The 24,976-nt window shown below is 42.9% G+C and overlaps 1 protein-coding gene across 1 annotated transcript in view; it reads left to right on the top strand.

Annotated features, from left to right (window-relative positions):
* The first annotated feature begins 205 nt into the window (after positions 1–205).
* The window catches only part of MAJIN (membrane anchored junction protein), a 44,607-nt gene continuing 19,836 nt past the window's right edge, over positions 206–24,976 (top strand). Inside the window, exons 1-3 of the mRNA XM_053560998.1 lie at positions 206–412; positions 13,008–13,125; positions 23,847–23,892. Of these exons, the coding sequence (XP_053416973.1) occupies positions 13,025–13,125; positions 23,847–23,892 (147 nt within the window). The 5' untranslated portion in view covers positions 206–412; positions 13,008–13,024. The remainder of the gene's footprint in view (positions 413–13,007; positions 13,126–23,846; positions 23,893–24,976) is intronic.

Below are 24,976 nucleotides of genomic sequence, written 5' to 3'. Positions count from 1 at the left end.
AATAAACGCCAGGCCACGCCAGGCACATAGCAGGCGCAAATAAACGGCCGGCGGATAAGTCCCGAGGGCACTTGGCCCCTGACGGATGGTAGCACGTGCTACTCCGGGTTCTCGCCTCTGACGTCCTCTGAGCACCGAGACAGCGTCGCGCACGCGCAGACTGCGGCCCGCCTCTGGCGTGGTGGGCGGGCAGCACGGCTGCGCGTGCGCAGAAAACCTGGCGGGCGCAAGGCAGGATCCCTGAGGTAGCCGGCGAGTGGGTGAGCTAGCGAGTGCTTCATCCCTGCTTCGTTTGAGGTCGGCGCCCGTCCTCTTAAGAGGAGTGGGAACTCCGGCCCCGGCCACGTTTCTGAGGGACGAAGGACCCCTAGTCTGTGTGTGAGACAAAGGCTGGGAGCTCCTTAGGGCTGAGGTAACGGCTCCCCGCGAGGTTAGCTTTGCGTTTCTTTTATTTCTGAGGGAAGTTTCCGACCCAGGCCCTACCGTCCCGCAGCTGCAGTGTAATCCCCGACCCCGGAGGTCGCTTTCTCAGCCCCGGGCCTCTGCTACGCCCAGCACAGCAGCTAACCTCGGGCTGCAGGGCCCGAGGCGAGGAAGGTGCGAGTGAGGACGAGGACCCACCCACCCGGGCGAGTGAGCAGAGAGGCTGGGACCCCGGGGACTGTTCTCCCCCGGCTCCTCCCTGCCCTTAACAAAAACTTCCCCAGTCGGGTCTGTAACCACGCAATGACCAGGCTTAGCAGTTGCCTTGCAGACAAGACCTTTCCCATTGAAACATTTCCTGTTACATCATGAATGATTTGGATGAGTTTCTGCCTTTCAAATGCCAGATTTCACCTTGGAAGTAAATATTCGATTCATGGAACTCAGATCTCGGTTCAGCTCCCTGGGTCCTAGACTGAGTCTTGGCATCTGGGAAAGTGGACAGAAAGATGCCAGGAAGTACACCCTGCAGGGCAGCCTTTACTTTCTGAGCTCTAGATCCTTCATTTGTGCAGTCTGCAGGTAGTAAGCCCATGACAATATCCACATCCACACCTGGATGTGTCATGGGCACCTCAAACTTGGACACATCTAAATATAGACTCAACTTCTTTTTTTTTTTTTTTTTTTTGTAGAGACAGAGTTTCACTTTATTGCCCTCGGTAGAGTGCCGTGGCGTCACACAGCTCACAGCAACCTCCAACTCCTGGGCTTAGGCGATTCTCCTGCCTCAGCCTCCCGTAGCTGGGACTACAGGCGCCTGCCACAACGCCCGGCTATTTTTTTGTTGCCGTTTGGCTGGGGCTGGGTTTGAACCCGCCACCCTCGGCATATGGGGCCGGCACCTTACTCACTGAGCCACAGGCGCCGCCCTAGACTCAACTTCTTTCCCGGAAAATTTTACTTATCAAAGCTCCTTTTTTTCTTCCCCCCTTTTTTTGTTTTTTGTCTTGGGGACAGTCGCACTCTGTTGTCCCAGGTAAAAGTGCCCTGGCATCATAGCTCACAGCAACCTCAAACTCTTGGGCTTAAGTGATTCTCTTGCCTCAGCCTCCCAGGTAGCTGAGACTACAAGCGACTGCCACAACACCTGGCTATTTTTTTGTTGGTGCTGTTGTCGTTGTTTAGCAGGCCCCAGCTGGGTTCCTACCTGCCAACCCTGGTGTATGTGGCTGGTGCCTTAACCACTGTGCTGTGGGCGCTGAAGATTTTTGTATTTTTGGTAGAGATTAGGGGGGTCTCACTCTTGCTCATACTGGTCTCGAACTCTTGAGCTCAAGGGCTTTTTTTTTTTTCAGGAAGTAGAACTTTACCTCTTCAGTTAGTTGCCCAGACAATGGAGAGTTATCATTGACTGTTTTCTCTCCCACTTCATCAAGTCACCGAATTGTTACTAATCATTGTAGGCATCTTCCAGATCAGTCACCTTCTTTCCATCTCCATTTTATCACTGTAGGAGAGGCTACTGTTAGCTTCTGCCTGGAACCACTAGAGTTTCCTAGCTGGTCTCCTTTCATCTGCTACTTTTCCAGGTTGTTACCCACATTACAGCCAGAGGGATTTTTTTTTTTGTAAGTCACAGCCATCTGGTCATATCATCTTATTATACCCTTCAGTGCCTTCTGATTGCTCTTAGGATAGGCTCTATAATCCATAACCTGGTTTGTAAGAAAGGGCCTCATCCCTTCTCCCATACTTTCTTCCTAGATGATCTCATTCATTCCAATAGCTCCATATAACATCTAAACACTGATGACTCAAATGTGTATTTCTGTCCTCATTTCGATCCCTGGCACAGTAGGAAACTGCCTCCTTGGTGTATCCACTTGGATGTCTTGTGGGCCTCTCAGCTTTAACTGAAACAGATTAATTCCTCCTGTCCTTTTCCTCACAAATCTCTTCCTAGAATCCTTCCTCACCCCGTAAAAGGTTATGTACCATTATCTACCTAATTGCAAAGGTCAAAAACCTAATTGTCATCCATGATTGGAATGTCTAGGCCATTAGTTAGACTTAATGAGAGTGTCCAACCTGTGTCTGGTGGGCCACATGCTGATTTTATGAGGACTTTTCTTTTTGCTTATCTGTGTTGTCAGGTAACTATTATCATGAAAAGTATGCAGGGACTTTTTTCTTTGGCTCATCCCCTTTCATTTGTGTTTGTGTATTTAAAACGTGGCCCAAGGCAGCTTTTACTCTCCTAATGTATATAAGAAAAGAAAAAAGATTGGACACCCCCTGAAAATATATCAAACTATTCACTAACTCCTAATACTCCAAGTCCAAATTAGTAGCATCTTTTTTTTCCTTTTTTTGTAGACAGTCTTTACTTTGTTGTCCTGGGTAGAGCCCTGTGGCATCACAGCTCACAGCAACTTGAAACTCTTGGGCTTAACAATTCTCTTGCCTCAGCCTCCCAAGTAGCTGGGACTACGGGCACCTGCCACAACGCCCAGCTATTTTTTTTTTTTTTTGCAGTTGACATTGTTTTAGCTGGCCAGGCTTGGTTTGAACCTCCCAGCCTCAGTGTATGTGGCCCTACTCACTGAGCTATGGGCACCACTGCCTGGCTATTTTGAGACAAGGTCTTGCTCTGTGAGCTCAGGCAGTTCACCCACCTTGGCTTCCCAGAGTACCTGGATTACAGGTGTGAGCCATCATGCCCAGCCCTAGTAGCATCTTTCTCTTGTACTACTACAGAAGCTTCCTAACTTCTCTCTCTACTTCTGCTCTTGTCCCGTTACAATTCATCTTCCTCTTGGCTGCCAAATATTTAGATATTTCTCAAGGATCATGTCATTTCTCTCCTCTTTATAAAGCCCTTGGCATGGCTCGGCACCTGTAGCTCAAGCAGCTAAGGAGTCAGCCACATACATCAGACTGGCAGGTTTGAATCCAGTCTGGGCCTGCCAAACAACAACAACTACAACTAAGAAATAGACGGGCATTATTGCAGGCACCTTTAGTCCCAGCTACTTGGGAGGCTGAGGCAAGAGAATCGCTAAAGCCCAGGAGTTGGAGGTGCTGTGAGCTGTGATGCATGGCACTCTACCCAGGGCGACAGTTTGAAGTTCTGTCTCAAAAAATAAAATAAAAAATAAAGCCGTTGGCATAAAATCTTTACAATGGCCTACGAGCCCAACAAGGTCTGGCCTTTGCCTAACACTGACTTCATCTACCTCCTCTCAGTCTTTGTTCTTAGTGTTCTAATCATACTGACCTTTCTGTCTGTTAAACTACCCATTACAGGGTATCTGTGCTTGCAGTTTTTTCTGCTCGGAATATTTCTCCCTCTGATCTTTGCATAGTTTTCCCTTTTCATTAAGGCCTCAAATCAGTTTTGTTCTCTTCTGAAAGGCCTTCCCTGGCTACGCTAGCTAAAGCAACCTCGTGGTCATTCTCTAAAACCCTATTTTATTTTCTTCCGTGCTACTTAGGATGCCTCAAATTACACTTGTCTGTTTATATGTTTATTGTTGCTCTCCACATCTCCTAAAATGTAAGCTCTTAAAAACAAGGAATTGTATCCCTCTTGTACAATACCTATTATATTAGTGCCTAGAAAACTGCCTAATGCACAGCCTGGATATCAGATATGTGCTGACCGATTCACTCATCTGTATAGGTTCATAGCATTGTCTTTCTTGTCCATTATGTTCCAGGTTACTATATTTCTCTCTTAAAAGTGCCATGCTGGGCGGCACCTGTGGCTCAGTGGGTAGGGCACTGGCCCCATATACAGGGTGGCAGGTTCGAACCTGGCCCCGATCAAACTGCAACAAAAAATAGCTGGGTGTTGTGGGCGGTGCCTGTAGTCCCAGCTACTTGGGAGGCGGAGGCAAGAGAATCGCCTAAGCCCAGGGGTTGGAGGTTGCTGTAAGCTGTGAGGGCGATAAAATGAGACTCTGTCTCTAAAAAAAAAATAAAATGAAAAATAAATAAAAGTGCCATGCTTTTGGATGGCACCTGTGGCTCGGTGAGTAGGGCGCCGGCCCCATATACCAAGGATAGCAGGTTCAAACCCGGCCTCGGCCAAACTGCAACCAAAAAATAGCTGGGCGTTGTGGCGGGCGCCCGTAGTCCCAGCTGCTCGGGGGCTGAGACAAGAGAATCGCGTAAGCCCAAAAGCTAGAGGTTGCTATGAGCCGTGTGACATCATGGCACTCTACCAAAGGCAGTAAAGTGAGACTCTGTCTCTACAAAAAAAAAAAATTAAAAAAAACAAAAGTGTTATGCTTTTTCCAACTGAGGACTACACACCCCAGACTCTACATGCGCTTTCCATTTGTGCCTCCCTAACTCATACCCAAGATCCTTGAGAAATCAGTCACTTACTTAGAGTGGGTTTCCCTCACTCCAGTCTAGGTTAGATATTTCTTCAATTTGTTTCCCATATCATCTAGTCTTTTTTTGTAACAGTCATCACACTTAAATTTTTTGTAAGCTCTATACAGGTAAGGACCAAGTTCTTATTGTTCTACACTTTAGCAATTAAGCTTCAGACATACATCAAGGATGCAAATGTTTGTGAACTGAATAATGAGCATTGACTGAACACAACATTGAGAGGATTAAGTCAGGTAAAAATTAGTATGTTAGTATGAAGTGTAAGTTAGCAGGATTTGTTGTGCCTACTTCATAGGTCATTTAAGATAGCATATATGAAAGCATTGTATAAACAATTTGCTTTATAAATACATGTATAAGATTTTTTTCCTTTTTTCTTTTCTTTCTTTTTTATTTTTATTTTTTGCTACGCCTATTAAACCGCAGATTCCTATGATCTAATGAAGTGCAAAGCTTTCTGTTTCTTAGCAATAATCGGCCTGATTCTGTTATTTTAGAGGTATGCTCACATGGTAAAATACAAAGAACTGAGGGTAATATTCAGTCTAGGCTAGTTTGTGAGGTAACCACCTTCTTGACAACCTACAGTCAGCTGGGACTACCTTGCTTTAGCATTATATCTGAGTTTTAGTCTGGCCCCTGATGTATGAACTTGACCGAATTAGATTATCTCCTCATAGCAGGGATATCTTTTTATAAATCTAGTGAATTACAATTATTTTCTTTTTAATTGTTATGGATACATAATTTATACTTTTACAGGGTATATGTGATGTTTTGATACAGGCATACAATGTTAAGTCAGGTAATTGGGGTATCCATCTCTTTCTCTCTATATATACACTTTTTTTTGTAGAGGAATTTATCATTTCTTTGTGTTAGCAACGTTCTAATTCCACTCTTTTAGTTATTCTAAAGTAACTTATTCTTGACTACAGTCACTTTGTTGTGATAGCAGATGTTGTTCATTCTGACTAACTATATTTTTGCACCCATTAACCATCACCACTTTATCCTCCCACTTCTTGCTACCTTTCTAGCCTTTAGTAACCATCATTCTAATCTCTGATTATATGAGATCGATTTTTTTTTTTTTTTGAGATAGAGCCTCAAGCTGTTGCCCTGGGTAGAGTGCTATGGCATCACAGCTCACAGCAACCTCCAACTCCTGGGCTTAAGCGATTCTCTTGCCTCAGCCTCCCAGGTAGCTGGGGCTACAGGCACCTGCCACAACACCCGGTAATTTTTTGGTTGTAGTTGTCATTGTTGTTTGGCAGGCCCGGGCTGGATTTGAACCTGCCAGCTCTGGTGTATGTGGTTGGTACCTTAGCCACTTGAGCTATAGGTACTGAGCCCATGAAATTGATTTTAAAAAATATTTAGCTCCCACTCTCTGCTTAGCTTATTTTATTTAACATAACATTCTCTAGTTCCTCCATGTTGTTGCAAATGGCAGGGTTTCATTCTTTTTGTGGCTGTATACTATTCCATTGAGTATATATATGACAATTTTTTTTTTTTTTTTGTAGAGACAGTCTCATTTTATCTCCCTCGGTAGAGTGCCGTGGCATCACACAGCTCACAGCAACCTCCAACTCTGGGCTTAGGCAATTCTCTTGCCTCAGCCTCCCAAGTAACTGGGACTACAGGCACCTGCCACAATGCCTGGCTATTTTTCTGTTGCAGTTTGGCCGAGGCTGTGTTTGAAACCGCCACCCTTATATGGGGCTGGCGCCCTACCCACTGAGCCACAGGCACTGCCTATGTATGACAATTTCTTTATCCATTTATCTGTTGATGGACACTTAGCTTGATTCCAAATCTTGGTCATTGCGAATAATGCTGTGATAAAAAATGGGAGTACAATATTCTTTCTTTTTTTTTTTTTTGCAGTTTTTTTTAGCTGGGGCTGGGTTTGAACCCGCCACCTCCGGCATATGGGGCCAGCGCCCTACTCCTTTGAGCCACAGGCGCTGCCCTTCTTTCTTTTTTTTTGAGAGAAAATCTCACTATGTTGCCCTTGGTTGAGCGCTGTGGCATCATAGCTCACAGCAACCTCAAACTCTTAAGTTTAAGGGAATCTCTTACCTCAGCCTCCCAGTAGCTGGGACTGTAGGCGCCTGCCACAACACCCTGCTATTTTGTTGTTATTGTCATTGTTGCTTAGCAGTCCCAGACTGGATTCAAACCCACCAGCCCCTATGCATGTGGCAGCACCCTAACCACTGAGCTATGGTTGCTTAGCCAGATATTTTTTCAGTATACCAATTTTCCCTCATTTTGATAGCTGTGCAGCAGTGAGATTGCTTGTCATATGGTAGATCTGTTTTTAGATTTCATTGTTTTTATTTTTTAGGGGTTTATTTTATATTTTTATTTTTTTAGTTTTTGAGATAGCATCTCGCTTTGTCACCCTTGGTAGAGTGCTCTGGCATCATAGCTCATAGCAACCTCAGACTCCTAGGCTCAGGCAATTCTCTTGCTTCAGCCTCCCAAGTAGCTGGGACTATAGGTGCCCATCATAACATGCGACTATTTTTAGAGACGAGGTCTTGCTCTGGCTCAGGCTGGTCTGGAACTCTTGAGCTCAGACAATTCACCTGCCTTGGCCTCCCAGATGCTAGGATTAAAGGTGTGAGCCACCAAGCCCGGACAGAGACTGTCAAAAAGAAAAATAAAAAAGAAAAAATTATAATTCTAAGAATCTTCAGTCAGAAAAGTTTATATTTTGGTTTGATACCTTTGTACCCAGAATGAATTTGTCTGAATCACCCAGATGCATGAGCATGACGAGGATTATAATTTAATAAAATGACTGACAAGCTGATGTGTTGTGATGGAAAATGCAGGAGCCTGTCTGGGCACGGTGGCTCATGCCTGTAATCCTAGCACTCTGGGAGGACAATGCGGGTGGAGTGCTTGAGTTCAGGCTTTTTTTTTTTTTGAGACAGTCTCACTTTGTCATCCTTGGTCGAGTGCCATGGCATCACAGCTCACAGCAACCCCAAACTCTTGGGCTTAAGCGATTCTCTTACCTCAGCCTCCCAAGAAGCTGGGACTATGAGTGCCCGACACAATGCCCAGCTATTTTTAGAGCAGACGTCTTGCTCTGGCTCAGGCTGGTCTAGAACCTGTGATCTCCACCCCCTTGGCCTCCCAGAGTGTTAGGATTAAAGGCGTGATCCTCCCACCCAGCCTGAGCTGGGGCTTTTGAGACCAGCCTGAGCAGGAGACTCCATCTCTAAAAAATAGCCAGTGTTATGGCAGGCACCTGTACTCTCAGCTACTAGGGAGGCTGAGGCAAGAGAGCCCAAGAGTTTTTCGGGTTTTTTTTTTTTTTGAGACTAAGTCTCACTATGTTGCCCTTGATAGAGTGCTATGGCTTCACTCACAGCAACCTCAAATTCAGGCTTAAGCGATTCTCTTGCCTCAGCCTCCCGAGTAGCTGGGCTACAGGCGCCCGCCACAATGCCCAGCTGTCTTTTGATAGCAGTTGTCATTGTTGTTTGGCAGGCTCGGGCTGGGTTCGAACTCGCCAGCTCTGGTGTATGTGGCTGGCGCCCTATCCCCTGAGCTACAGGAGCTCAGCCTGAGCCCAAGAGTTTGAGGTTGCTGTGAACTGTGATGCAATGGCACTCATACTGAGGGCGACATAGTGAGACTCTGTCTCTAAAAAAAAAGAAAAGAAAAAGAAAATTGCATGAGTCAAAGCATCCACAATCCTAGGAGGCTAATCTTGGTTCCATACTGGATTATGTGATGGTCTGGGAGTCAGATCTTTCTTTGGTGAAGTGACTTCCCTTTCTTCCCCTCTAAAATGAAAGGCATATCCAGCTGTAGGCATCTGTGAATCTGTAGTTGAAAATAGAGGCTTTTAGAGAGTCTGAATTTACTTCAGCAAAGGTAGCAAGACATCTAAGATCAGCCAAGGACTTTTTTTTTTTGAGACAGAGTCTCACTCGATTGTGCTGGATAGAGTGCCATGGTGTCGTAGCTCACAGCAACCTCAAACTCCTGGGCTCAAATGATCCTCTTCCTTCAGCCTAGCCCTTGTTCAGGCTGGTCTTGAACTGCTAAGCTCAGGCAATCCACCTGCCTTGGCCTCCCAGAGTGCTAGGATTACAGGCATGAGCCACCATGCCTGGCCCCACTAAGGACTTTTGAAAGCAGAAAAGAAGTGGTTGTCTGTCCTCAATTTCATTTCTAAAATGGATTTGGATTCATAACATCAGTGGGATTTCCCTGTTTTGTTGCTCACACTCATAGTGGTCACAGAGCCCATCATGTTAGATCTTCATTAGATGTATTTTAAATATGCCTATGAAAGCTCTTTTATCCTTCAATATGGTAGAAGATATTTTTTAACCAAATATCACCAGATATAGTTAGTGAAAATACTTCCTTATTATCATCTTCTTCCACTTCAGTAGCAATATCATTATCCTTATGTAGTATTCAGCCCTGCTTCAGGTTCTGTGCACCGACTCAGATGTTCCTTTATATGAAACAAATTAGTAGAATCTTTAAAAATCACTTTCATTCTAACATCAGTCCCTACCTGTCATTTAAATCAAATTCTTGGATATTTTCACAGGAAGTTTCTTGGTTGGGATTTGTCAGATTTGGCACTGAGATTAAAGCTAATCAGTTTTGCTCTCTTGAATTTGCTTTTCTAGTGAAGCATTAAGAGAAAAACTCTTCAAATCTATCAAAACATCTAGTGTTTTTATAATACTCTGGAGTTTATGAAGTGGCTACTTACAGTATTATCTCGTTTAATCACCATAACCTTCCAGGGGTAAGTGGAATCTCCATTTGTAGATGTAGAAACTAAGACATGAAGAGGCTAAGTGATTTTCTCAGGGTCTTATTACTAGTAGAGGCAGAAGTACCACTCAAGTCTTGGTCCTCCAGTTCTAAATCTTGGCTTTTCTACTCTCCCACACTGCCTTTAATTTGTTTTCCTTTATTTTAAAGCTATGGTTTGTGGTCATGTAAAAATGGGTTGGGAATCTGACCTTTCATATCCAAGATCCCATCAACTTAATAGTAGTTAGTGGGACATATGTCACCATGGCTATCCTGTGGCTCAGTGAGTAGGGCGCCGGCCCCATATGCTGAGGGTGGCGGGTTCAAACCCAGCCCCGGCCAAACTGCAACCAAAAAATAGCCGGGCGTTGTGGCGGGCGCCTGTAGTCCCAGCTGCTCAGGAGGCTGAGGCAAGAGAATCGCGTAAGCCCAAGAGTTAGAGGTTGCTGTGAGCCATGTGACGCCACGGCACTCTACCCAAGGGCGGTACAGTGAAACTCTGTCTCTACAAAAAAAAAAAAAAGAAAAAGAACCCTGTTAAATCTTTGAAAAAGTACTACTATGTGGTTGTTTTGGATTACACTGTCTAATCTTTGTTTTCAAATGAGGTAATTAGTGTGTGGTGTTTGTTTCTGAAGTGAATTAACAGGAACAGGCCCTAGCTAGAGGAAGGTTGTTTTTTCTTCTTTCAGCCAGCTAGCTGTGCTGCAGCACATGAAGTTTCCTCTCTGGATTGTTATTTCCAGCAAATGTTCTTCATTTCCTTTGCTCTGATGCCTCCAGCCCTCTGTCTGTGGAGAGGTTACTATATCTTAGAAGAATCCTTTGAATAGTTGAGAGTTAAATTTTTTTGTGGCAACAACCTAAGTCCCACCAGATAGGCTCCCTGCTTACTTTGAAAGTCATTTGGCACCAAAACTCATCATATCTAGCTTGGGTTCCTGCCATGCCTTGAGCATGGGACATCAGTAAGTTTTTTCTCAGGATATGAACAGTATTTCCCCTCTGGGGACTCTGCAGTTGGCACTATTTCTTTTCATTTTTGACTGCATTTCTAGCCTAAATAATCTCATGGGCTCTGGCTCCAACTTCTTGTTATTCTAATCCCAAGCAGCCGAGATCAGATACTAGGGTATGTCTTTACTGGCAGCCCCAGACTTGAACTTTGGAAATTGTGGGAAATTCCATTCTTTGGGCACATAGATCTTATGACTCTACCATACAAGAGTTTTCTCTGCTGAGTAGAAATGGCATGAGGATAATATAGAGGAAAGAATAATGGAAATAGTCCTTTATGTATGTATGGTATTTTACGACTTACAAAATGATTTTATGTTTATTACCTTATTTTTCCTCCTCATAATGCCAGGAAGCAGACTGGCAGAGTGGTTAAGAATATCAAAACTGGGCTTGGGCGGCTCCCATAGCTCAGTGGTTAGGGTGCTGGCCACATACACCAAGGCTGGTGTGTTCAAACCCAGCCTAGGCCAGCTAAAACGACAATGACAACTGCAACAAGGAAAAAAAAAACAAAAACTGGGCTCGGCGCCCATAGCTCAGTGGTTAGGCACTGTGCACATGCACCAGAGCTAGTGGGTTCGAACCTGGCCTGGGCCTGCTAAACAACAACAACAAAAAAAAATAGCTGGGCATTGTGGCAGGTGCCTGTAGTGCCAGGTATTTGGGAGGCTGAGGCAAAAGAATCACTTAAGCCCAAGAGTTTGAGGTTACTGTGAGCCTGTGAGCTATGATGCCACGACACTCTATCGAGGGTGACATAGTGAGACTCTGTCTCAAAAAAAAAAAAATCAAGTCTGAATCTATACTTCCTCACTTTGAATTCAAATTCCAGCAGCATTCATAGCTCTGGGCATGTTACTTCATCTCTCAGTGCCTAAGTTTTCTCATCTATTAGACTTCTTGTGAGTATTAAGTGAGATAATATATATAAAGCACTTAGAATAGGGCATAACAGAAGTTATTGGTAGTTGTTATTATGTAAGTAAGAAAACCAAGACTCAGAGAAATTAAGTAGGAACATGGGAGCTGAGATTCACAAGTCAAATTCTCACTTTGTGCCTGTTCTGTCAGGTCCATCTCAGCTGCCTCTAAAATCAGTATTTGTTTTGTATATAGGTAGTTTTGATCCTTAGGAGATATGGACCTCTTTCTCTAATTATTTAAAGTTCCTTTTGAAGAGACAGAGTACAGGGTCTATTATCTTTATTATCTCTACAAAGAGAAAGCCCTAGTGACTTAGAAAATCACGGTGTGCTTGATTCTTAGTTCTGAGCACATGCCAAATGCCCTCTTGGAGGAGAAGAAACATATCACACTTCTTTTCCCATTTCTCCCATTTCCTCAGTTCCCCACAGAGAGGACTTTAAGTGGGCAGTGATTCAAGGATAGGAAAAATAAAACTAGTAAACATATAATAGGCACTGTTGAGGAATAGAGCAGACTCACAAGTAATGGAGAGGAAGGGTAATTGAAAGGTAGGGAAAATAAGGCATTGCCTGGCATCACTAGGAAACCTCATATATCCTTATTTGCTACTTTGGCTCTGTCAGGGAACTGTGGTAAACACTTAATTTTTAATAAAATTGATAGCAAAAGGCCTTTTATTGGTGTATCCTTTGGGTTATCTCATCATTAAACTTGAGCCTTCATAATACCCACCCAGGTTCCAGGGAAAGTAAGGATGGGCGAAGAGAATAGATTCAGGAAATATTTGGAAAAACATTTCTTCCAAACAAAAATTCTGTGAGTCAGGGGCAGCACCTGTGGCTCGGTGGGTAGAGCGTCAGCCCCATATACCGAAAGTGGTGGGTTTGAACCCGGCCCCAGCCAAACTGCAACAAAAATATAGCCGGGCACTGTGGCGGGCATCTGTAGTCCCAGCTAGTCAGGAGGCTGAGACAAGAGAATCGCCTAAGCCCAGGAGTTGGAGGTTGCTGTGAGCTGTGATGTCACTCTACCGAGGGCAATAAAGTGAGAGTCTGTCTCTTAAAAAAAAAAAAATTCTGTGAGTCGTCAGGGCAGATAATTAGTGCCATTGGTTTGTTTGTTTGTTTGTTTTTTGCAGTATCCGTTAGTCTTATGGAAGGGAAATGATTTGCACAAGTCATAAATGATACAACTTGAATTCTGGTCTTTTGACTTTAATCCCAGAGATCATTCCAACACACCGTGTATCTTCCCAGGTGATTAATAGCAGAACTGAATCTGGTACCTAGGCAGTAGTGCTGAGTGTTAGACATTTATTTTACTTATGAAGAAATGCTACTGATTGGGGAGGCTCCCTTTCCTGTATATAAAGAGCAACCTTTTGCTTTTTAATAATTCTCTAATATTTCTACTTTATTTAGGCTATCATTTGGAAGCAATGAGTTTAAAACCCTTTACCTACCCATTTCCAGAAACGAGGTTTCTTCATGCAGGACCCAATGTGTATAAATTCAAAATCAGATATGGCAACAGCATCAGGTAATTTTAAAGGTAGGAGGGTAGCCTATTCAATCACCAGTTAGTACATTTCCATAGATATTTCTTCTCTGCCTTCACCCAGTACGGGAGACTGGCTAAAGTAGCTTCTTGTAGGACTTTCCCAGATATTTTCTATTCAGCATATTTATTATTATTGTAAGTTTCTAATTAGAGACAACATGATTTTGAGGCAGTGTTTCTCAAAATTTTTTATCTCAGGACTTCTTTGTACTCTTAAAGTTATTAAAAACCTTAAACAGCTTTTGACTATGTAAGTTATACCTGTCAATATTTATAATATACAAAATTAAAAGGGACCAGCCTACAAACATAGTGAGACTCTTATCTTTACAAAAAAAAAAAAAAAAAAACCAGAAAAATTAGCCAGCTGTGGTAGTGTGTGCCTGTAGTCCCAGCTACTCAGGAGGGAGGAGGATTGCTTAAGCCCCAGTGTTGGAGGTTCCAGTGAGTTATCATGCCCCTACACTCTAGCCTGGCCAACAAAGTGAGACCCTGTCTCAAATAAATTGCACCCCTGCACCATTGCTGGGGCAACAGAGAGAGACCCTGTCTCTCATCCACTTATACATAAATAAATAAATACCCTGTCTCAAATAAATAAATAAATTTTAGAATGATATAGTCATTAAATATTAACATTTAATTAGAAATTGTATTTTTTTAAAAAGAGAAGATTGGACAGTGCCTGTGGCTCAGTGAGTAAGGCACTGGCCCCATATACCGAGGGTGGCAGGTTCAAACCCAGCCCTGGCCAAACTGCAACAAAAAAGTAGCCGGGCGTTGTGGTGGGCACCTGTAGTCCTAGCTACTCGGGAGGCTGAGGTAAGAGAATCGCCTAAGTCCAGGAGTTGGAGGTTACTATGAGCTTGTGACGCCCCGGTACTCAACGGAGGGTGATAAAGTGAAATTCTATCTCAAAAAAATAAATAAATAGAGAAGATTGCCATTATTTACATTCCTGGGATTTACCCCAGGAATCCAAAGGTGGTTCAACATATAAAAACCAATCAACACAGCTGGGCACGGTAGCTCACGCCTGTAATCCTAATACTCTGGGAGGCCAAGGCTGGTGGATTGCCTGAGCTCACAGGTTTGAGACCAGCCTGAGCCAGAGCGAGACCTCATCTCTAAACATAGTCAGGTATTGTGGTGGGTTCCTGTAGTCCCAGCTAGGCAAGAGAATTGCTTGAGCCCTAAAAGTTTGAGGTTGCTGTGAGCTATGATGCCATGGCATTCAACCAAAGGTGACAAAGTGAGACTCAGTCTCAAAAAAAAAAAAAAGTCAACACAATAGACAACGGTAATAGAATGAAGGAAAAACCCACATAATCATCTTAATCGATGCAGAAAAAATATTTCGCCAAATTCTTTAACACCTTTCACCTTTTGTGATAAAACACTAAAAAAAACTAGAAATAGAACGGCTCCAGCCACGTGCACTGAAGGTGGCCTGGGTCAGCTAAACAGCAATGACAACTGCAACAACAACAAAAAAATCGCTGGGCATTGTGGCAGGTGCCTGTAGTCCCAGCTGCTTGGGAGGCTGACGCAGAGAATTGCTTGAGCCCAAGAGTTTGAGGTTGCTGTGAGCTGTGACACTATAGCTCTACCAAGGGTGACAAAGTGAGACTCCCTCTCAAAAAAAAAAAAAAGGGAACTTTCTCAACAGGATAAAGGCCTTAGTGAAAAAATCTACATTTAATACTCAAAGATGAAAGACTTAAAGCTGGGCGGCGCCTGTGGCTCAACGTGTAGGGCGCCGGTCCCATATGCCGGAGGTGGCGGGTTCAAGCCCAGCCCCGGCCAAAAAAAAAAAAAAAAAAGAAAGACTTAAAGCTTTCCCTTTAAGATAAGGAACAAAACAAGGATGCCCCTATTACCACTTCTATTGAACCTAATACTGAAGTTCTAGCCAAGCTCTTAGGCAAAGAAAAAAAAAGATCCAAATTGGAAAGGAAGAAGTGAAACTGTCTTCATTATTTGCAGATGACATGATTTTACAGGTATAAAACCCTAAAGAATCTATCCAAAATTACTAGAGCAAATAAATAAATTCAGCAAAGTTGCAGGATACAGAAATCAACACAAAAATCAGTTTTATTTCTATACACTAGCAAGAAACAATTTGAAAAGAAAATTAAGAAAACAATGTCACTTATAATAGTATCAAAAAGAATAAAATACTTTTATTTATTTATTTTTTTTGAGACAGTCTTACTTTGTCTCCCTGGTATGCCATGGCATCATAGTTCACAGCAACCTCAAACTCTTGGGCTCAAGCAATCCTTTTGCCTCAGCCTCCCAAGTAGCTGGTACTACAGGTGCCTGCCACAACACCTGGCTCTTTTTTTAGAGACCTGGTCTCCCTCTTTCTCAGGCTGGTCTTAAACTCCTGCACTCAGGCGATCCACTGCCTTAGCCTCCCAGAATGCTAGGATTACATGCGTGAGCTACAAGAATAAAATACTTAATAAATTTAGCCAAGAAGGACATATACAGAGCTATAAACTATTGTTGAAAGAAATTAGAGAAAACTTGGTTCAGCGCCAATAGCATAGTGGTTATGGCGCCAGCCACATACACCAAGGGTGGTGGGTTCGAACCTGGCCCAGGACAGCTAAACAACAATGACAACTGCAACAAAAAAATGGCTGGGTGTTGTGGTGGGCACCTGTAGTCCCAGCTACTTGGGAGGCTGAGGCAAGAGAAATCACTTGCGCCCAAGAGTTGGAGGTTCCTGTGAGCTGTGACACCACAGCACTCTATCGAGGGCAACTCACACTATAATCCTAGCACTCTGGGAGGCCCAAGTGGGTGGATTGCTTGAGTTCAGGATTTTGAGACCAGACTGAGAAAGACCCCATCTCTACTAAAAATAGAAAAACTAGCTGGGCATTGTGGTGGGCACCTATAGTCCCAGTTACTCTGGAGACTGAGGCAAAAGGATCACTTGAGCCCAAGAGTTTGAGGTTGCTGTAAGCTATGATGCGATGGCACTGAAAAAAAGAAAAAAGACTTCCTCAGTTCAGGGATTGAAAAACTTTATATGATTAAGATGACAATTTTTTTTTTGAGACAGAGTCTCACTATGTCACCCTCAGAGTGCTGTGGCGTCACAGCTTATAGCAACCTCAAACTTTTGGACTTAAGCAATTATCTTGCCTCAGCCTCCCAAGTAGCTGGGACTACAGGTGCCCACCACAATGCCCAGCTATTTTTTGTTATTGTTGTTGTTGTTTAGCAGGCCCTGGCCAGGTTCGAACCCACTAGCCCCTGTGCATGTGGCCAGCACCCTAACCACTGAGCTATGGGTGCTGAGCCTAAGATGACAATATTAGCCAAAGCAAAATTCAGATTCAGTGTAATCCCTGTCAAATTCCAAATGATCTTCTAGCAGAAATGGAAAAAGCCATCCTAAAATTCATATAGTTCAAGGGAATCCAAAATGCCAAAACTATCATGAACGAGAACAAAGTTTGACTCATACTTTCTAATTTTTTTTTTTTTTTTTTGCAGTTTTTGGCTGGGGCTAGGTTTAAACCTGCCACCTCCGGCACGTGGGGCCAGCGCCCTACTCCTTTGAGCCACAGGCGCCACCCCATACTTTTCTAATCTTAAAGCTTACTACAAAGGTACAGTAATAAAAATTGCATAAAGACAGATATATATTAAGGAATAGAATTTAATTTTGCAGTTATTGGCCAGGGGCTGGGTTTGAACCCGCCACCTCCGATATACGGGGCCAGCGCCCCACCCCTTGAGCCACAGGCGCCACCCAAGGAATAGAATTTAGAGCCCTGAAATAAACCTTCACATCTGTAGTCAGTTGATTTGCAACTGGAGTGCCAAGACCATTCAGTGACAGAAAGAAGTCTCTTCAACAAATACCCTGTTTCCCCAAAAATAAGACATCCTCCGAAAATAAGACCTACTTACAGGAAAGATAAGACGTCCGCTGAAAATAAGACCTACTGCATCTTTGGGAGCACACCTTAATATAAGACACTGTCTTATTTTTGGGGAAACAGGGTAGTTCTGGGAAAACTGAATATCCATATGGAGTAGAATAATCCTATATCCTTACCTTACGTAATGTACAAAGGAAAAATGTATTAAAGACCTAAATTTAAGAGCTAAAACTATAAAACTCTTAAAAAAAAATAAGAGGGTTCGGTGCCCAGAGCTCAGTGGTTAGAACACTGGCCACATACACCAGGGCTGTTGGGATCGAATCTGGCCCAGGCCAGCTAAACAACGACAACTGCAACAAAAAATAGCCAGGCACAGTGGCAGGCGCATGTAGTCCCAGCGACCTGGGAGGCTGAGGCAAGAGAATTGCTTAAACCCAAGAGTTGTTTTTTTTTTTTGCAGTTTTTTTTGGCCGGTAGTGGGTTTGAACCTGTCACCTTTGGCATATGGGGCTGGTGCCCTACTCCTTTGAGCCACAGGTGCCACCCTAAACCCAAGAGTTTAAGGTTGCTGTGAGCTGGCTATGTCACCATGGCACTTTACCAAGGGCAACATAGTGAGACTCTGTCTCAACCCCCCCCCTAAAACATAAGGGCAAGACTTTGGATTTGGTTATGGTGTCTTTAAGTATGATACCAAAGAAACAGGCAACATAAGAAAAATAAATAAATTGGACTTCATTAAAACTTAAAAATTTTGGCTTGGCGTCTGTGACTCAAGCGGCTAGGACACCAGCCACATACACCTTAGTTGGCATGTTCGAATCCAGTCCGGGCCTGCCAAACAACAATGATGGCTGCAACCAAGAAAATAACCAGGCATTGTGGCAGGCGCCTGTAGGTCCCAGCTACTTGGAAGGAGGAGGCAGGAGAATAGCTTGAGCCCAGGAGTTGGAGGTTGCTGAGAGCTGTGATGCTATGGCACTCTACCCAGGGTAACAGCTTGAGGCTGTGTCTCAAAAAAAGAAAAAAATTTGGTGTGTCAGGCTAGGTGTGGTGGCTTTCGCCTGTAATCCTAGCACTTCGGGATACTGAGGTATGAGAATCACTTGAGGCCAGAGGTTCAGACCAACCTGGGCAATATCAAGTCCTCAACTCTACAAAAAATAATTCAGCTAGGTATGGTGGCATACACCTGTGGTCTCAGCTACGCAGGAGACTGAGGCAAGAGGATCTCTTGAGTCCAGGAATTTGAGGTTGCAGTGAGCTATGATGATGCCGCTGTATTCTGATCCAGGCACATAGAGCAAGACCCTGTCTCAAAAAAGAAAAATATTGTGTATCAAAGGACATAGATTTAACACAGTGAGCAAGCAACCCACATAAATGGGAGAAAATTTTTGCAAATCGTATTATCTGAAAAGGGTTTAATATCCAGATATGTAAAGAACTTCTATAACTTAAAAGATAACTCAATTGGACAAAGGACTTGAATAGATATTTCTTCAAAGAAGTCATACAAATGGCCAGTAAACATATTAAAAGATATAAAAAAAAAAGAGATACTCAATATCATTAGTGACTAGGGGCGGCGCCTGTGGCTCAAGGAGTAGGGCGCCGGTCCCATATGCTGGAGGTGGCGAGTTCAAACCCAGCCCTGGCCAAAAACCAAAAAAAAAAAAAAAAAAAAAAAAAAAATATATATATATATATATATATCATTAGTGACTAGAGAAATGCAAGTCAAGACCACTAGGAGATATCACTTTCTACCTACTAGAGTGGCTATAATAATTAGAAAAATGAAACAGAAAATAACTGCAAAGATATGCTGAAATAGGAGGCTGAGGTGGGTAGATGACTTGAGCTCAGGAGTTCAAGACCAGCCTGAGCAAGAGCAAGATTCCCATCTCTACTAAAAGTAGAAAAACTAGCGGGGTGTTGTGGCAGGTACCTGTAGTCCCAGCAACTTGGGAAGCTGAGGCAAGAGGATCACTTGAGCCCAAGAGTTGGAGATTGCTGTGAGCTATGATGCCACAACACTCTACCCAGGGCAATAGAGTGAGACTTTGTCTCAGAAAAAAAAAAAAAAAAAGGAATGTAAAATGGTGCAGCTGCTGTGGAAAACACTTTGGCAGTTTCTCAAAAAGTTAAACATTACTGTAGGACCAAGCAATTCCACTCCTAAGTATATACTCAAAAGAATTGAAAACAGGGGCTCAGATAATTTGTACAATGTTCATAGATGCATTATTCACAATAACAGAAGCATGAAAACAAACCAAGTGTCCATTAGAAGATGAATGGATAAACAAAATATGGTATACAGGCACAATAGAATATTTGCTACAAAAATAAATTGCAAAAGGAAGTGCTGTTATACACACAAAGTGAATGAACCTTGAAGTTATTATGCTAAATGAAATAGGCCACAAGAACAAATATATGATTCTATTTATGTGAAATACCCAGAATAAGAAAATTCATAGAGATAGACAGTAGATTCATAGACAGAAAGTAGGTAACCAAGGGGTGGGAGAAGTGGACAATAGAGTTATTGCTTAATGAGTACAATTTTTCTGCTTGGGGTGATAAAAAGTTTTGGAAATAGATAATGGTGATGGTTGTGCCACACTGTGGATGTACAAGGTGGACATAAATTTCATGTGTAATTCACTATGTTAAACTATTTAAAATTGCACAAGAACTTTATGTCCACTCTATATGTAACATCACTGAATTGTACACTTAAAAATGGTTAAAATGGCAATTTTATGTTATATGCTTCTTTTTTCTGAGATGGGGTATAGCACTCCTGGGCTCAAACAGTCCTCCTTCTTAAGTGTCCCAAGTAGCTGGGCCTACAGGTGTGCCTTGCCACGACCAGCTAGTTACTTAGTTTTTTAGAGACAAGGTATATGTTGCCCAGGCTGGTGTTGAACTCCTGCCTTTAAGCAATCCTCCTGCTGCAGCCTCCTGAGTAGCTGAGACTACAGGCACCTGCCAGAATGCCCTACTCATTTTTTTCTATTTTTAGTAGTGACAGGGTCTCACTCTTGCATAGCCTGGTTTCGAACCCCTGAGCTCAAGGAATCCTCCTGCTTTGGTCTCCCAAAGTGCTAGGATTATACGTGTGAGCCACCACACCCAGCCTTAACATGTGTTTATTAAAAATATATTTTCCAGGGCAGTGCCTGTGGCTCAGTGAGTAGGGTGCCGGTCCCATATACCGAGGGTGGTCAGTTCAAACCTGGCCCCGGCCAAAATGCAACAACAAATAAATAAAAGTACATCTGCATTATATTAAAAAATATATATATATTTTTTTTTTTTCCAAAACAAAAAAAAATGAGAAGATTGGCATCATTTTACATTTCTGCAAATCTCATTAATGTCAGGTAAATAGACTACTAGATTACCGTATATACTGCTGGCTCGGCACCTGTAGCTCAAGCGTCTAAGGCGCCAGCCACATATACCAGAGCTGGCGGGTTCGAATCCAGCCTGGGCCTGCCAAACAATAATGACAACTACAACCAAAAAATAGCCAAGCGTGGTGGGCGCCTGTAGTCCCAGCTACTTGGGAGGCTGAGGCAAGAGAATCACTTAAGTCCAGGAGTTGGAGGTTACTGTGAGCTGTGATGCCATAGCACTGTACCCAGGGTGACAGCTTGAGACTCTGTCTCAAAAAAAAAAAAAAAAATATATATATATATAAATATATATGTGTGTGTATATATATACATATAACATATATGTATATATATATGCTGCACTGAATCTGTTGTTGATTTATAAACCAATTTACATAGGTTTGTAGTTGAGAAAGGTAGGAATATATTAATAGCCCTCTCATATCATTATAGATATTCTTTTTTTTTTTTTTTTTGAGACAGAGTGTCACTCTGTCACCCTGGTAGAGTGCCATGGCACCATCATAGCTCACAGCAACCTCAAAATCTGGGGTTGAAGAGATCCTCTTGCCTCAGCCTCCCAAGTAGCTAGGACTACAACATTGCCACAGTGCCTGGCTAATTTTTGTTTTCTTTTTTTGAAACAGAATCTTACTCTGTTACCCTCTGTAGAGTGCTATGACCTCATTGCTCACAGCAACTTGAAACTCTTGGGCTGAAGCTATCTTCTTGCCTAAGGCTCCCAAGAAGCTGGAACTACAGGCACCCACCACACACCCAGCTTTCTTTTTCTTTTCTTTTTTTTTTGAGACAGAGTTTCACTATGTTGCCTTCAGTAGAGTGCTGTGACGTCACAACTCACAGCAACCTCCAACTCTTTGGCTTAAGCAATTCTCTTGCCTCAGCCTCCCAAGGAGCTAGGATTACAGGCGAATACCCAGCTATTTTTACAGGCAGGGTCTTGCCCTTGCTCAGGCTGGTTTTGAACTCCAGAGCTCAAGCAATCCACCTGCCTTGGCCTCCCAGAGTGCTAGGATTACAGGCAAGAGCCTCTGTGCCTGGCCCAATTTTTCTATTTTTAGTAGAGCTGGAATCTAGCTCTTGCTCAGGCTGGTCTCAAACTCCTGAACTCAAGGTATTCCCTCCTCCCTTGGCCTCCCAAGAATGCTAGGATTACATGCGTGAGCCACCACAGTTGGCCATTGTGGATATTCTTTTTTGACCTTACAACAAAACTTGACAAGTGGTAGCTTTGGGGTTTTTTAACTGGTAGTTTTTTTTCTTTTCTTTTTTTTCACCATACACTGGTTTTATATACCATTTGACAAATTTTCATCACAAGGGTTAACATAGCCTTCCTGGCTTTTTCTTAGGTAGTTTTTTTTTCTTTCTTTCTTTTTTTTTTTTTTTGTAGAGACAGAGTCTCACCGTATTGCCCTCGGGTAGAGTGCCGTGGTGTCACACGGCTCACAGCAACCTCTAACTCTTGGGCTTACGCCATTCTCTTGCCTCAGCCTCCCAAGCAGCTGGGACTACAGATGCCCGCCACAACGACCGGCTATTTTTTGTTACAGTTTAGCCGGGGCTGGGTTTGAACCCGCCACCCTCGGCATATGGGGCCGGCGCCCTACTCACTGAGCCACAGGCGCCGCCCGGTAGTTTTTTTTTCCTAACAGGTAGTTTATTTAATAGTTGCAATGTGGAATCTGAAATTATATTAGTGAATTTTTTGAATTCTGTTACATTATACAAATTCATTGCTCTATCTTATTCTTTGTTTTTTTTTTTTTTGTTTGTTTGTTTTTTTTTGTAGAGACAGAGTCTCACTTTATGGCCCTCGGTAGAGTGCCGTGGCCTCACCCAGCTCACAGCAACCTCCAACTCCTGGGCTTAAGCAATTCTCTTGCCTCAGCCTCCCAAGTAGCTGGGACCACAGGCGCCCGCCACAACGCCCGGCTATTTTTTGGTTGCAGTTTGAACCCGCCACCCTTGGTATATGGGGCCGGCGCCTTACCGACTGAGCCACAGGCGCCGCCCTATCTTATTCTTTGAATGAATATTTTACCTAGGATGATTTTGTAATATGTGTTTCATTGATTATTTGGAAAATGTTTGTTCTCTGGTTTATGCAGGTCCTCAAAATATTGACACATTCCATTACACAATATCAAAAATATCTGTTAATATCACTACTAATATTATCAGAAAAGTGTTTAAGTATTTGGAAGCTGTCAAACTCATAATATTGGACAGAGGTTTTCCAAAATTCGTATTTTCACTTGAAAGCCCCAAATTTGTCATTTACAACAAATACTATTATTACTTTTTTCCTTGAATTGATGTGTTCTCTTTATTCATTTTTTAGAAAGCATCTATTAGACTCCCAAGTCTGAATAACAACCATAATTTGTCAGCTGGTCATTCAAGTAAAATATCATTCATTGAAAAAAAGCAGTTCAGGGCGGCACCTGTGGCTCAGAGAGTAGGGCGCCAGCCCCATATACCAAGGGTGGCAGGTTCAAACCCGGCCCCGGCCAAACTGCAACAAAAAATAGCCAGGCTCTGTGGCAGGCACCTGTGGTCCCAGCATCTCTGGAGGCTGAGGCAAGAGAATCACCTAAGCCCAAGAGCTGGAGGTTGCTGTGAGCTGTGACACCAGGCCTTACCGAGGGAGATAAAGTGAGACTCTGTTTCTAAAAAAAAAAAAAAGCAGTTCAGTTTGCAGCTTAAATGTTACACAAGTGAGTTTCCTTAGGATAACCATTGTATTTTGGTAGGCAGCAGAAGTTCTTTATGCATACTTCCTGCTTTATCACACAACACTTAAAAAGAGATGTATTCAGGGTTGAGACTTTATAAAATTATTATTTTTTTATTGCTTCCTCAAAGATATTAAAATGTGTGGCAGTGAAGATTACTATGATTGCTAGTATAGTGCACCATAATTGGCTAAATATGTGCTAAGGCACTAACAGTTTCGCCCACCATTGCTTTTGCAGTAATGGCTATGAATATCAACACAGTGGAAAAAGGTAAATACTATTCTAGTATCATTATGAAAATAGTTTTACCCTTGGAAGCCCCTTGAAAGGGTCCCCAAACCATGCTTTAAATACAACTAGTCTAACAAAATGATTAACTTTCACAGTGGGAATTTAGGTCTTGGTGGGTTAACAGAGAGGACATTTTGGTATAGCCAGTTTTCAGACCACACCCGCCACCTCCGGTATATGGGGTTGGCAGCCTACTCCTTGAGCCACAGGCACTGCCCAGCACACACAATTGTTATGTCATGTTTCTTTAGCTTCAATAATACAGTCTACTCTCTCCAGAGGTTTTCTTTTTATCTTAACTTTTCTCTTATGTGTTTACCTTCTAGAGGAGAAGAGATAGAAAATAAGGAAGTCATCATCCAAGAACTGGAGGTAAAGAAAAAAGCAGACAACTTCTGGGAAAGATATTCTTTAAACCAAGGATGCATCCACATCTAGATTTTAAATTATTTCCTACAAACTGAGTCACAACCTCCACTTGATAATTTGGCTTCTCCCTACCATGTTTCCTCTTCAGAGAAACTTTACTGTTTTTCCAGGGAAATTTAAAGCCTATATCCTTTCTCAATTCTCTTAGTTGATGTGTCAGCACCTTTGAGGCTGAGAGTTATTTAGTTTCTACCAGAGTTCCCAGCTTTCAGCAGTGCTCTTTTGTGGCAGCTGGCATAGAGAAAGCTTCCGGAAGACTGCTGCCTTCCAGAGCTCTGGGAAACCTCACCATCCCAACCACTGCCTAGTACTTGACGTTCAGGAAACTCAACTGTAAATATACAGACAAGGCTTCTGTGTCTTCATTTTAATTGGAAACATTTGCTACTGCTTTATTCCCACTTCAATTTCATTCCTTTCTACCCAGCTCTTCTAGCTTTAGGTTCTTCCACAGAAGAAGACTAAACAGGTGCACAGCTTTGCAGACAGTGAAATCATTGGACAAGGAGTTAGAGTTCTGGGACCAGCCCTGGATTCCAGTCTTGGCTTAACTACTAATTAGCTGTGTCATCCTTGACAAATCATATTATCGGTCTGGGTCTTAATTGCTTCATTTATATATAAAATGAATGGTTTAAACTAGTTTATCTCCTTCTAACTTCACAACTCAGTGACTATTGTATTTCTTTTTTTTTGAGACAGAGCCTCAAGCTGTCCCCCTGGGTAGAGTGCTGTGGCATCACAGCTCACAGCAACCTCCAACTCCTGGGCTCAAGCTATTCTCCTGCCTCCGTCTCCCAAGTAGCTGGGACTACAGGCGCCCACCACAATGCCTGGCTATTTTTTGGTTGCAGCCATCATCGTTGTTTGGCAGGCCCGGGCTGGATTCGAACCCACCAGCTCTGGTGTATGTGGCTGGCGCCTTAGCCGCTTGAGCCACAGGTGCCGAGCCAACTATTATATTTCTTAAGACTTATGTTTCCACATTTCAAAGCAATTAAATATCTTTACACACAAAACTCCATGA

The sequence above is a fragment of the Nycticebus coucang genome, chromosome 14 (assembly GCF_027406575.1).
Source record: "Nycticebus coucang isolate mNycCou1 chromosome 14, mNycCou1.pri, whole genome shotgun sequence".
Classification (NCBI taxonomy): domain Eukaryota; kingdom Metazoa; phylum Chordata; class Mammalia; order Primates; family Lorisidae; genus Nycticebus; species Nycticebus coucang.
Note: the sequence above shows the minus strand (reverse complement) of the source record. Positions and strands in the feature narration are given on the sequence as shown.